Raw genomic sequence first — 14285 nt, 5'->3', positions numbered from 1 at the left:
CAGTGGGCCGAGGGGTCGGGGGGGTTCTGATCCGATAGTGTGTCATTAATGATGTTTGTTTGTGTCAGAACTAGTTGAGTTATAATCCTTAACTAGTATAACTAGTCCAGCCTAAAGTTCTAAAGACACCGAATGAAAGACGCGTTTGTTCAGGAAACGGGTTCTGAAAGGTTCCGAAGGTTCCAACGTTTCCTCGGATCAATATCAGATAACCCGGGTTTGGGCCGGCGTGTTTTGATTAAACTGGTTCTGGTTCTTCACGCTCAGACAGCAGCTTGTTTCCGTGCCGACGGGCCTTAAACTGTCTGAAGTGCCGTTCAGAGATTAGGAGTCACCTCAACCCGGAGTTCAGCCGGGACCAGCAGACTGAGGCGCTAATCCCAGATTAGCCCGTCAGAACACACCCGAGTCCAGGTTCTACAGGGGGGCGAGACCCGAGTCCAGGTTCTACAGGAGGGCAAGACCCGAGTCCAGGTTCTACAGGGGCGGCCAGACCAGCCCTGAGTCCAGGTTCTACAGGGGTAGTACCGAACAACTGCAGAAACAATCTACGACTAATAAGAACAATGTATCGTAACAGAACTAATCTATAACTGATAAAAAAACAACAACAGTCCAGGTTCACGCCGTGAACGGCACTAAAGTGCTGCCTTTAGATCGGGTTCTGTGGGTCGGTGGTTCTGTCAGAATGCTGGACGCTGACACGGAGTCCTGTTTATTCTACATTTATTCTACATTTATTCTAGATTTAATCTACATTTATTCTACATTTATTCTACATTTGTTCTACATTTGTTCTACATTTATTCTACATTTAATCTACATTTAATCTACATTTATTCTACATTTATTCTACATTTATTCTACATTTTATATACATTAATCTACATTTTATATACATTTATTCTACATTTAATCTACATTTAATCTACATTGTTCTACATTTAATCTACATTTGTTCTACATTTATTCTACATTTAATCTACATTTATTCTACATTTATTCTACATTTTATATACATTTATTCTACATTTAATATACATTTATTCTACATTTAATCTACATTTAATCTACATTGTTCTACATTTAATCTACATTTGTTCTACATTTATTCTACATTTATTCTACATTTAATCTACATTTATTCTACATTTAATCTACATTTATTCTACATTTATTCTACATTTTATATACATTTATTCTACATTTATTCTACATTTATTCTACATTTATTCTACATTTAATTTACATTTATTCTACATTTAATCTACATTTATTCTACATTTTATATACATTTATTCTACATTTATTCTACATTTATTCTACATTTTATATACATTAATCTACATTTTATATACATTTATTCTACATTTAATCTACATATGTTCTACATTGGTTCTACATTTAATCTACATTTATTCTACATTTAATCTACATTTATTCTACATTTATTCTACATTTAATCTACATATGTTCTACATTGGTTCTACATTTAATCTACATTTATTCTACATTTAATCTACATTTATTCTACATTTATTCTACATTTAATCTACATTTATTCTACATTTAATCTACATTTTATATACATTTATTCTACATTTTATATACATTTATTCTACATTTATTCTACATTTAATCTACATTTATTCTACATTTTATATACATTTATTCTACATTTATTCTACATTTTATATACATTAATCTACATTTTATATACATTTATTCTACATTTTATATACATTAATCTACATTTTATATACATTTATTCTACATTTAATCTACATCTGTTCTACATTTAATCTACATTTAATCTACATTTATTCTACATTTATTCTACATTTAATCTACATTTATTCTACATTTTATATACATTTATTCTACATTTATTCTACATTTTATATACATTAATCTACATTTTATATACATTTATTCTACATTTTATATACATTAATCTACATTTTATATACATTTATTCTACATTGGTTCTACATTTATTCTACATTGATTCTACATTTATTCTACATTTATTCTACATTTAATCTACATTTATTCTACATTACCGTTTACCCTTTGCATTATATTTACAAACATAAATATACATTTCATTTTGTCACGTTGAGTCGATTTAACAAATTAAATTAAACTTTATAAATCAATTCATCCGGTTTGCAAACCTTTAGAATGTTTAATTCTTAGATTTCTAAATTTCTAAATAAGTTATTTTGTTTGAATAAAATACTCCTCATAGAGCATCTCATTATAAATTGATGACTTTCATGTATACATTTTAATTTGATCGGATTGATTAAGATACATTTATGACTTTATTTCATGGAACACTAAATGAACTGTTTTCTGGCTCCACATTCACACAGAATATTAAACGGCCTCCGTGGGGGGTCTGGCTGCCCCCCCATAATCCTGTTCAGTATTGATCCGGTATGGTCCCGGTCCAGGGTTCATATCGGAGCGACCAGCAGGGGTCTCAGAGCCGACCCGCCAACGGGAGGCGGGGCCTCAGGCGATAAAGATAAAGACGTCTGAACGGAAGCTTTATGGGAGCGAGTTCTGTTGGAGCTGCAGAACTGGGCCTGAACACGTTGAAAGGTTCTGGATCAGTGGGTGCGTGTGCGTGTGCGTGTGCGTGCCCCCTTGTGGATCAGAAGACCCCCGCTGAGTCTGTTAGCATCCAGATTAGCATCGCTAGCAGCAGCTCCGTTTGGGGGAAGCTAACGAAGCAGCAAGTCTGAACCGGCAGAAGGGTTAGGGTTCAGCCGTATCGATCAGAGCCTGATCAATACGGCTGAGGTCCAGCAAGAGGAGCGCATTATCCGGAGGATCGGGCTCAGCGAGAGGACGGAGATGAAGGTCAGGCTGGACGGAGATGAAGGTCAGGCTGGACGGAGATGAAGGTCAGGCCTGAAGGTGATGAAGGTCAGGCCTGAAGGTGATGAAGGTCAGAAGGTCTGATGGCGTTCTGCTTCCAGATGTTTCAGCATCTCGTGCTAATCAAAGGTGACTTTTGGTGTCGAACCAATCGGAACCAGCCTCTGTGGGCCGCAGAGGTCAAAGGTCATCGGGTCCTTCAGAGGCATCGCATTCATCCCTCAATCCGGGACGTCTGTGGGACCTCTCGGATTGTAAGATTAGAACTCTGCGGGGCGGGGCCAGTGGGGGGGGGGCAGTGGGGCGGGGCCAGTGGGGCGGGGCCAGCGGGGCGGGGCTTGCTGTGGCTTTGGGGACGGACCTTTGTCTCCAGCTCGACGCCCTCTCACTTTGACCATGAACTACTGCGTCCCCGACGTGTACGGGGCGGGTCACGGCCCGGAGCCCCGCCCGCTGCACCACCCGCCCTGCCTGGAGCACACCTGGCCCCCCCGCTACTCCTGCTGCTTCGCTAGCGCCCCCCCGGTTTTCAGGAGCGACTTCTGCGGCGTGGAGATCCCACTGAGCCGCCTCCCACCTGACCTCCCTCACCTGCCGTGGATTGAGGGGGGGCACCAGAAAGGTACGGCGGCCCGGGGGGGGGGGTCGATTAGGAGACGCCGCGCCAGGGATTTGGGCTCTTTATTGATTGATGGCGAGGCAACAGAAGGCGTGTTGTATTGATCAGTGATGGGACAGATGCAGGAACCAGAACCGGCCCGCCCACCAGAACCGGCCCGCCCACCAGAACCGGCCCGCCCACCAGAACCGGGATCTGGAATCTTTGAGGATCATTTCTCATCGATCTTTGATTAACATTTATTATTAGGCCCGAGCGCCTATACTAGGCGTAAGGGGCTATTGCTTTTGCAACGCAGAAGACAAGTTGACGAGCGTAGCGAGTCAACCCTCGACATCCAACTTTGCCATGCTGTTGAGGACGACCAACACACCCACGCCCACACCCACGACACTCAACAGCACACACACACACACCCCGACACTAAACAACACAGACACACAGACACACAGACACACACACAAACACGAGTTGACGAGCGAAGCTCGTCAACTCGTGTTTGTGTGCCCCCACAGACGCGTAGCCCTCGTCGAGACCATTCCGAAAATGTATTTTGTGTAGAAATCGCACACTCAGAAAAAAAGTTATATTGTTTTTGCAAAAAATTCTTTATTCTTTATTAGGCCCGAGCGCCTATACTAGGCGTAAGGGGCTATTGCTTTTGCAACGCAGAAGACGACAAGTTGACGAGCGCAGCTCGTCAACCCTCGACAAAGTTGACGAGCGCAGCTCGTCAACCCTCGGCATCCAACACACTCACGCACACACACACCGACACTCAACAGCACACACACACACCGACACTAAACAACACAAACGCACACACACAGAGATCCACAAACACGAGTTGACGAGCGCAGCGAGTCAACTCGTGTTTGTAACTGTCTTCCGATGGTTGACGAGCGCAGCGAGTCAACCATCGGGCGACCAACACACCCACGCCCACACCCACGACACTCAACAGCACACACACACACACCCCGACACTAAACAACACAGACACACAGACACACACACACACACAAACACGAGTTGACGAGCGAAGCTCGTCAACTCGTGTTTGTGTGCCCCCACAGACGCGTGGCCCTCGTCGAGACCATTCCAAAAATGTATTTTGTGTAGAAATCGCACACTCAGAAAAAAAGTTATATTGTTTTTGCAAAAATTCTTTATTCTTTTTCTTTTTCTTCTTTGTTCTGCTGTTTAAACGGCAATTTCACCCCCTGAACATGCTCGAAAACTCACCAAACTTTGAACCAAGCTCAGAACCGGCGAAAAATTAATTATTTTATGTGTTTCAAAATTGGGCATGAAAAAGTGGCGCGCTAGCGCCACCTACAAAAATCACAATGCATTGTGCCTATGGGGGGTCCGACGCCAACTTTGTCGGACAGCCACGAAATTCGGTACACACATGCGTCAAGTCAGGGCAAAAAAAAAAAAAAATTATGGCCACGCCCCCAAACACACAGGAAGGCGGCCATATTGGATTGAAACTTAAAAACTGCTGAGTCAGCGTTTGCACACACACACACTCCAATCCAAACCAAATTTTAAACACTTTTTGACCCTTCCTACCTGGACATTTTAAAAGTGAAACTTTGACAATCAGCCTTACAGCGCCCCCTAGCGAACATTAACAAAAATTGAATGGGAATTAAAAAAATACTTTGCCAGAAATGATTGAAACTTACCAGAAAAGTCCCTCATGTGGTCCCGATCAAAAAACACAATCGTAACCACGTTGTTGTTTTTACGCTGTTGCCATGGCGATGGCAACCCCTCCTATGGGGAGGGGTCCGACGCCAACTTTGTCGGACAGCCACGAAATTCGGTACAGACATGCGTCATGTCAGGGCAAAAAAAAAATGTATTGTGGCCACGCCCCCAGACACACAGGAAGGCGGCCATATTGGATTGAAACTTAAAAACTCCTGATGGCAGATGACCATATAATCCAAATACCGATTTGACTAAACTGTGAGCTACTCATGCAGCTCAAATCTAAACACTTGCGAAGCACTCAGGACAAAAGCGGCGTGCGTCGGCGGGTCAGCTCAACGGCCTGTCGGCCGGCGAGGGCCTACAACGCCGCTTGCGGCTTTAATTTTTATTGTTCTTTTTTTACAGAAAGGAGGAGGAGCTTTGGGAGGGGGTCGTTGATTGATTGTTACCACCTTCATTAGTCTCTTTATTCCGACTGTTACTACTAATATTACTAATGTTACTATTAGTAATATTAGTGACTAGTTGTATAGAAATATTACTATTTACTAATGAATATATTTACTGATACTATTATTGTTACTATTTACCGATACTACTATTGTTACTATTTACTGATATTACTATTGTTACTATTTACCGATACTACTATTGTTAATATTTACTGATATTACTATTGTTAATATTTACTGATACTACTATTGTTAATATTTACTGATACTACTATTGTTACTATTTACTGATACTATTATTGTTACTATTTACTGATACTACTATTGTTAATATTTACTGATATTACTATTGTTAATATTTACTGATACTACTATTGTTAATATTTACTGATACTATTATTGTTACTATTTACTGATACTACTATTGTTACTATTTACTGATACTATTATTGTTACTATTTACTGATACTACTATGGTTAATATTTACTAATGTTACTATTGTTGCTATTTACTGATATTACTATTGTTGCTATTTACTGATAATACTATTGCTAATATAGTAATAATAGTATAATAGTAGTGCTCTGGTGTATCCGTGGGCTGCTGATTCTGGTTCTGGTACTTTGAGTATCTGGATGGATTGTACTCCTCTTTCTTCTATTGCGATTGTTGAGGCTAATGAGAAGCTAAACATTAGCTGTCCATGCAGAGGCTAAGGGCTAACGCTAGCTGTGTTTGTCTCCAGGCTACGTCCCGAGCTACCTGGATAAGGATGAGCTTTGCGTCGTGTGCGGGGACAAAGCTACGGGCTATCACTATCGCTGCATCACCTGCGAGGGCTGCAAGGTAGCGTCTCCATCGTAGCGTCCCCATCGTAGCGTCTCCATCGTAGTGTCCCCATCGTAGCGTCTCCATCGTAGCGTCTCCATCGTAGCGTCTCCATCGTAGCGTCTCCATCGCAGCGTCTCCATCGTAGCGTCTCCATCGTAGCGTCCCCATCATAGCGTCTCCATCGTAGTGTCCCCATCGTAGCGTCCCCATCGTAGCGTCCCCATCGTAGCGTCTCCATCGTAGCGTCTCCATCGTAGCGTCTCCATCGTAGCGTCTCCATCGTAGCGTCCCCATCGTAGCGTCTCCATCGTAGCGTCTCCATCGTAGCGTCTCCATCGTAGCGTCTCCATCGTAGCGTCCCCATCGTAGCGTCTCCATCGTAGCGTCCCCATCGTAGCGTCTCCATCGTAGCGTCTCCATCGTAGCGTCCCCATCGTAGCGTCTCCATCGTAGCGTCCCCATCGTAGCGTCTCCATCGTAGCGTCTCCATCGTAGCGTCTCCATCGTAGCGTCCCCATCGTAGCGTCTCCATCGTAGCGTCCCCATCGTAGCGTCTCCATCGTAGCGTCTCCATCGTAGCGTCCCCATCGTAGCGTCTCCATCGTAGCGTCTCCATCGTAGCGTCTCCATCGTAGCGTCTCCATCGTAGCGTCTCCATCGTAGCGTCTCCATCGTAGCGTCCCCATCGTAGCGTCTCCATCGTAGCGTCCCCATCGTAGCGTCTCCATCGTAGCGTCCCCATCGTAGCGTCTCCATCGTAGCGTCTCCATCGTAGCGTCTCCATCGTAGCGTCTCCATCGTAGCGTCTCCATCGTAGCGTCCCCATCGTAGCGTCTCCATCGTAGCGTCTCCATCGTAGCGTCTCCATCGTAGCGTCTCCACCGAGTCTTCCTCAGGCTGTTCTGAGGGTGTGGCCTTCTGTCCTCCAGGGTTTCTTCAGGCGGACCATCCAGAAGAACCTCAACCCGACCTACGCGTGTAAGTACGAGAGCCAGTGCGCCATCGACAAAGTGACCCGGAACCAGTGCCAGGAATGTCGCTTCAAGAAGTGCATCGCGGTGGGAATGGCTACCGACCGTGAGTCTGAGCGCCGCGGCCGCTAGCGTGTTCTGTGTGCCCTCCGTTCAGTTCTGGTCCTGGTCCTGGTTCCAGCACAGAACACAAACGATTCCGGAGCCGTTGGTGGAACTGGTTAACTTTAATGGTTGCTAACTGGTTAACCTTCTGCACTCGCCGTCTCCCAGTGGTGCTGGATAACAGCAAGAGGCTAGCCAAGCGGAAGCTAATCGAGGAGAACCGGGAGCGCCGGCGGCGAGGGGAGGTGCAGAAGACGGCGCCGGACCGGATGGGGCCCACCCAGGAGGAGTGGGAGCTCATCCGGATGGTGACCGACGCCCACATGGCCACCAATGCCCAGGGCAACCACTGGAAGCAGAAGAGGAAGTTCCTGGTGAGACGTCTTCCTCTTCCTCTCCACAACCCCCCCCCCCCCTCCCCCCAACGACCCCCCCATCACGTCTCCTCCTCCACAACCGCTGCTCCTGTGCTAATGTGTTTTTGTATCTCCTTGTAGAGAGGAGGTTTAGCTGGACGAAGGAGAAATGTGTTCCTGAACGCATCAGCGCTAGTTAATGATGGAAGCGCTTACCTGTATTCTGCCTTAACGGCTAATGCTATCTCCATGCTATGCTCTGCTAATGACTTGCTTCTTGGTGGTGTTTCCTTTTCCCCTCTTTGGGTTTCTAGCTCTTGTTTTTCAGCCTTCTCTTTGACTAATTGTATTTCCTGTCTGGTGTAATCTGTCCAGACGTGGGTCCGTCTCACGTTGGGTTTCTGCGGCGCCGTCAGACAAAAAACTAGAAATAAACGTCATGTTTTAATGGCTGGGAAACGAGAACTGGTGCCATGACCGTCGTCCTGGTGCGGCGGAATCTACCTCGCTACGTTCGTGTTAGCGGACAGTTAGCCAAACCTGCGTGTGTTTCAGACGGTCACCGTACGTTTAGCGCACGCGGAAGCTAATTCACTACTTCTGTAGTTAGCCGAATGCTACATCGCGTAGTTTCCCTCTCACCTCTTTAACGAAGTTTAATGGCTCGCTAAAATCACTTTTCATAAATACAGCAAACCGCGTGGCTACGCTAGCACCGTCCTCGCGCCCAGCGTGATTCTTGCCGTTGCGTTTCTGGCTGACTGTTGCCGTGGAAACCCACCAGCCTGTTTCTGTCTGCGCTTCCTGTCTTCGGGTTAACCTGTTTTCTTTGTAGTTGGCTTGACGCCGGCTCTTCAGTGAAACTTCACGGCTCCTGTTGATTATCCAACAGGTCGAGGAAGCTTTGCTTCTTAATGAAATAACATGTAATTTATTCTATACTTCTGACCAGAGTCCGGCGGGGGCGAAGGAAACTAAGGTGAGACGACACGTTGAATCGAGCCTCTGTAGCCTCGCCTGCAGCGCTAATCCCGCGCTACCCTCGCTCGCTAACGGACCCTTTGTGCTTGCAGCCTGAGGATATTGGTCAGGCGTCCGTGGTCGACGCGCCCGAAGGAAACAAAGTGGACATAGAAGCGTTCAGTCAGTTTACGAAAATAATCACCCCCGCCATCACCCGCGTGGTGGACTTTGCCAAAAAGCTGCCCATGTTCTGTGAGGTAAGCGACCTGGCGTCCGCCTCCACCGGGCGCGTCACTCGCCGCCGGCTAACGCCGCCGCTCTCCTCCAATCAGCTGCCTTGTGAAGATCAGATCATCCTGTTGAAAGGCTGCTGCATGGAGATCATGTCGCTGCGCGCCGCCATCCGCTACGACCCGGACAGCGAGACGCTCACGCTGAACGGCGAGATGGCGGTGACGCGGGGACAGCTCAAGAATGGAGGCCTGGGCGTGGTCTCGGACGCCATCTTTGACCTGGGCGTGTCGCTGTCGTCCTTTCACCTGGACGACTCTGAAGTGGCTCTGCTCCAGGCCGTCATCCTGCTTTCGTCCGGTAAGGTCCTCTGCTGTCCCGACGCCCCCCACTAGAGGGCGCTGTGTCAGTCTAACCCGTTTCCAGACTCGCCTTTCTTCTAGGCTAGCAGTGCTAGCATTGCAAATGACAATGAAAAAACACGACCTTTGACTAGTAAAGGTCGGTACCTGCCTGAAGGCCGTCTCTGATTGGACCGTTAGAAATGTGCTTCAGACGAAAGAACAGGATGCGGGTGCGTTGACTTCCTGTTAAAACGGCGGTCCCGTCGCCGGCCTTCTTTGCCGCTCGCAGGGAGCAACGTTTTCCAGTCCAAGCCGAGATCGTAGCGGCTTTTATTTCGACCGATCGATCGGTCATCAATTAGACCTGTCAGTTTAGTGAAAGATCCATCTCAGAGCGTAAGCCAGAGAACGCCACCATGTTGATGATGTCATATCCGTCACAGCGCGTGTTTACCGGATTTCCAACATGCCCTGAACGCAGCATTGAACACGCTCTCCGTGCAGCGATCGATTAATCGCCTGTGATCCGTCTGCGTCCGATTGATCTGGGGATCAATACTGCAGACGACCCCCATCTGGCGCCGCCTCCGACTCGCCACGGATTAATTCTAGAGGCAGGAAATCAATACTTTTGATTTGGGCTTATCGTCACCGCTCTCAGCCCGATACGGTCGACGCCCGTCCTGCCCGGAGGATAAAGGGCGGTCCTCTTCGTCCTCTGACCCCTGCCCTCGTCTTCCTCACCAGACCGGCCGGGCCTGAGCAGCGTGGAGCGGATCGAGCGCTGCCAGGAGGACTTCCTGTTGGCGTTCGAACATTACATCAACTCCCGGAAGCACCAGCTGCCGCACTTCTGGCCCAAGCTGCTGATGAAGGTGACGGACCTGCGGATGATCGGGGCGTGTCACGCCAGCCGCTTCCTGCACATGAAGGTGGAGTGTCCCACCGAGCTGTTCCCGCCCCTCTTCCTGGAGGTCTTCGAGGACTGACCGGTGGCTTTTGACGTGTGTGTGTGCGTGGATGGGAACCCCGGTGGGACCAGCAGGCGGACCCGGACCGACCGAGTGTCTCGTCATTCCGTAGTTTAGCCTCCGGTCCGGTCCGGTCCGGTTCTGGTTCTGGATGAAACCATTCCTCCCAGCGGGTAGAACTTTGTTCTGTTGTTCGTTGTCGTGGACTTTACTGTAGATTCTTTTGTGCGTCTGTGGGCGTGGCCAGACCTCCGTTAGCCCCTCCCCTTCCTGCTCGACCTATCTGGACCCGTGTGTATTAGCATGTAGTCGGCGCCTCGCCCCCGTACTGTGAACTGACCCGTCAGCGCCACCTCAGGCCTAGCCACGCGTCGCGCTAATGCTGCGTTCAAAATGGAGACAGAGGAAAGGCTGCGACAGCGGCGCCACGTTTCCACGCAGCCTTTAGGTCGGCGTGAGAAGGCGGAGCTTCTACCGCATCGTAGCCAACCGTTGCTACCGTTAGCGGCTTTGAATGCACCATGATGGACGGAGCCGGCGTTAGTCGTCTGTCCCGTCTCGGCTGGACACTGCCCCCTAGCCCCTCTGCTGGTACTGCCCCCTAGCCTCTCGGCTGGACACTGCCCCCTAGCCTCTCTGCTGGTACTGCCCCCTAGCCTCTCGGCTGGACACTGCCCCCTAGCCTCTCGGCTGGACACTGCCCCCTAGCCTCCCTGCTGGTACTGCCCCCTAGCCTCTGCTGGTGCGTTCAGGGTCAACGTAAAGCGGACGGAGAACGACCACCAGGAGACTCCGCCCGCGCCGCTGCGTGGAACCGAGCCGAACGAATAACGAGTTCAAACGAACTCCATTCAGAAATCTGGTCATTAATTTATTAATCAATCAGTAACAGATATAATCATAATCAATAACAATAAATGCATCGATGATTACAGAAGGGAAGGACAAAGTTCTCAAAGGGCTGAACGCTTGTCATTAAGTGGCGCAGCAGGGGCTGCGTTCTGGGCCGCCCGGTCCCGCCTCCATCGCTCTGATTGGCCGTTGTAGCCGCACCTGTTTGCACAGGTGTCGTCGCTCCGGCGGTGGAGGAACGCAGCGTGGCGCCCGATGGCTGGGCGGAGCCAACTAAAGCACATGGACAACAAGACAATCAGAAAACCGCTGTTTGCGTAGCGATACCAGCGCTAGCTCGGGCCCGGCGCCCTCTGACCCCGCCCTCATACCTGATCCCTCAACGGGAGGCCGCGCGTTGAACCGTGTCGTCATGGTGCTACGGGGCGTTGCGCCCATCGAACCGCCCTCTGATGATGGCACGCCCACACGCCACCTGCAGGCGCCCCAGACAGGTGCGTGCACGTACCTGGGTCGGGGCGTGTCCAGGTCTGGGGTCAGTGGAGCCGACGTGTTCTTCTTCTGTGGTTTTCCTGTTTTTCTGTGAAGTGATGCGTTTTATCGAAGCAATAGATTTGCTGCAGTGTTAGAATGAACCGGACCTCACACACACACACACACACCTCACGCACACACACACACCTCACACACACCACACACACACCTCACACACACACACTCACACACACACACACACACACACACACCTCACGCACACACACACCACACACACACTCACACACACACACACACACACCTCACGCACACACACACACCTCACACACACCACACACACACCTAACACACACACACACACACACCTCACGCGCACACACACACACCTCACGCACACACACACACCTCACACACACCACACACACACACACACCTAACACACACACACACACACCTCACGCACACTCACACACACACACACACACACACACACTCACACACACCTCACGCACGCACACACCACACCACACACACACTCACACACACACACACACACACACACCTCACACACACACACACACACACACACACACACCTCACACCTCACGCACACACACACCTAACACACACACACACACACACCACACACACACCTCACACACACCTCACGCACACCTCACACACACACACACACACACACCTCACACACACACACCTCACGCACACACACACACCACACACACACACACCTCACACACACACACACACCTCTCACACACACACACACACACACACCTCACACACACACACACCTCACACCTAACACACCTCACACACACACCTCACACACAGACTCAAAATGAACGCACAGACAATCAGAGGGAGGGGCCGGACCCAGGTGGGCGTCGCTCAGTCAGAACCGCTGGCCACGGCCAACAGCCTGGAAACATGCAAACACTCGCTAGACTGAACGCGTGTGGGTCACCTGACTCATGCCCCGCCCCTCCTGTCAGGTTGTGTTTTTTCAGAACCAGGGAAAATGCGCTGTCCTTAACAGAAACATTAGCGCTACATTTAGCAGCTAGCAATGAAATCATTGGGCCGGCTTTACACTCTGCGTTAGCTAACATGTTAGCCACTGAGTGATGCTAACCAGCGGGCCTCTTTGGAGTGAGCATACAGTTAGCTCCATGCTAACAGCGGTGCAGTGGTTGGAGACATAACCGAAACAGCTAGCTGGACGAGGCTAACATGCTTCCACACTATTACATTAGGGTAGCTGTAACCATGGTGACGGCAATGATCAAAGCCACAGCTTTGACCCTGCATATCAAACTGGGAAACCCCCCCACCACTTCCATCGATGATGTCATCGATGATGTCATTTGTTGGTGCATGTGAACATGGCTAATGCTAACTGGTTCAGTCGGTGCTGACTGTGGCCCCTCCCACGAGTTGTTGCTCTTCGGGTTACTCAGTTACAAACAACAACAACATCATAGAAAAGCTATTTTACAGTACAAAGGAATAAAGGATGTATATTTTCAGTGCAGATTTTTTTACCGATGTCGTTGGAGTACTTTGAACTTGATATTGTTTCGCTCTGGAATTCCTCTCGTCTGAAAAAGAACATTGAGCAAGACTTAATGAGTAATAAAACACTTTGTGTGTTAGTACAACCTTAATGAGTAATAAAACACTCTGTGTATTAGTACAATGTTAATGAGTAATAAAACACTCTGTGTATTAGTACAACGTTAATGAGTAATAAAACACTCTGTGTATTAGTACAATGTTAAGAACTTCACCTGTGGCTGGACTTCACCTTCACCTGTCCGGGCCGGACACGGAACTGGACTCTACCTTGTACCGGGGACCCCGGTCCGGCTGCCTGGAGGACCCGGAGCGGCTCCTGTGAACAGGATCTGGAGAATAAAGATGGTTCTGAGAGAATTCTGTTTTGACTCGCTTTTATTTCATGTTTCTCTTGTTATTATCTCTTGATGGAGGTGATAATCAATAGTTTGTCTCACTAACCCTTTTTGCTCCATGGGGGCCCCCGTAGTCCGGGGGGTGCCATCTGCTGACGGACCGCGGCGCTGCGCCACCAGCTGTGCGTGACGTCACGGCTAGTCGTCATGGCGACGCGTTACCATCCTCAGGTAAAATGCACATTAAAGCTAAACAATCAGATTTAATCAGGATCCGGGCCGGAGCTTAAATTCAACGTTCGTCACTAAAGGACTCTAGAAAACGTTTCATAAACATTCAGCTTTGATCTGCCTTCATACAGAAAACACGCCAGCTGTTAGCCGCTAACGCAACGCTCCAAGGCCCGAAGCCAGGCGGAACGCTGCCGTTTCCATGGCAACATGTTCATTTTGTTTTTGCAGAGCGTCAGGCGACGCTTCGGTTCTAACGGGAACCTGCGGAACATTCGGAGAACGTCCCTCGGGGACGATGAACGACGCAGAGACGGG

The 14285-nt window shown here is 48.7% G+C and overlaps 1 protein-coding gene across 1 annotated transcript; it reads left to right on the top strand.

Annotated features, from left to right (window-relative positions):
* The first annotated feature begins 3285 nt into the window (after nucleotides 1-3285).
* Nucleotides 3286-10476, top strand: LOC137917265 (thyroid hormone receptor beta-like). Its single transcript, XM_068760082.1, has 8 exons — nucleotides 3286-3511; nucleotides 6432-6532; nucleotides 7447-7594; nucleotides 7762-7967; nucleotides 8842-8928; nucleotides 9023-9169; nucleotides 9245-9503; nucleotides 10235-10476. Exons 1-8 carry the CDS (start codon nucleotides 3286-3288, stop codon nucleotides 10474-10476), a joined length of 1416 nt encoding a protein of 471 aa, XP_068616183.1.
* Nucleotides 10477-14285: the final 3809 nt, after the last annotated feature.

The sequence above is a fragment of the Brachionichthys hirsutus genome, unplaced genomic scaffold (assembly GCF_040956055.1).
Source record: "Brachionichthys hirsutus isolate HB-005 unplaced genomic scaffold, CSIRO-AGI_Bhir_v1 contig_497, whole genome shotgun sequence".
In the NCBI taxonomy this organism is placed as follows: Eukaryota; Metazoa; Chordata; class Actinopteri; order Lophiiformes; family Brachionichthyidae; genus Brachionichthys; species Brachionichthys hirsutus.
This window is presented reverse-complemented; position numbering and strand designations above follow the sequence as displayed.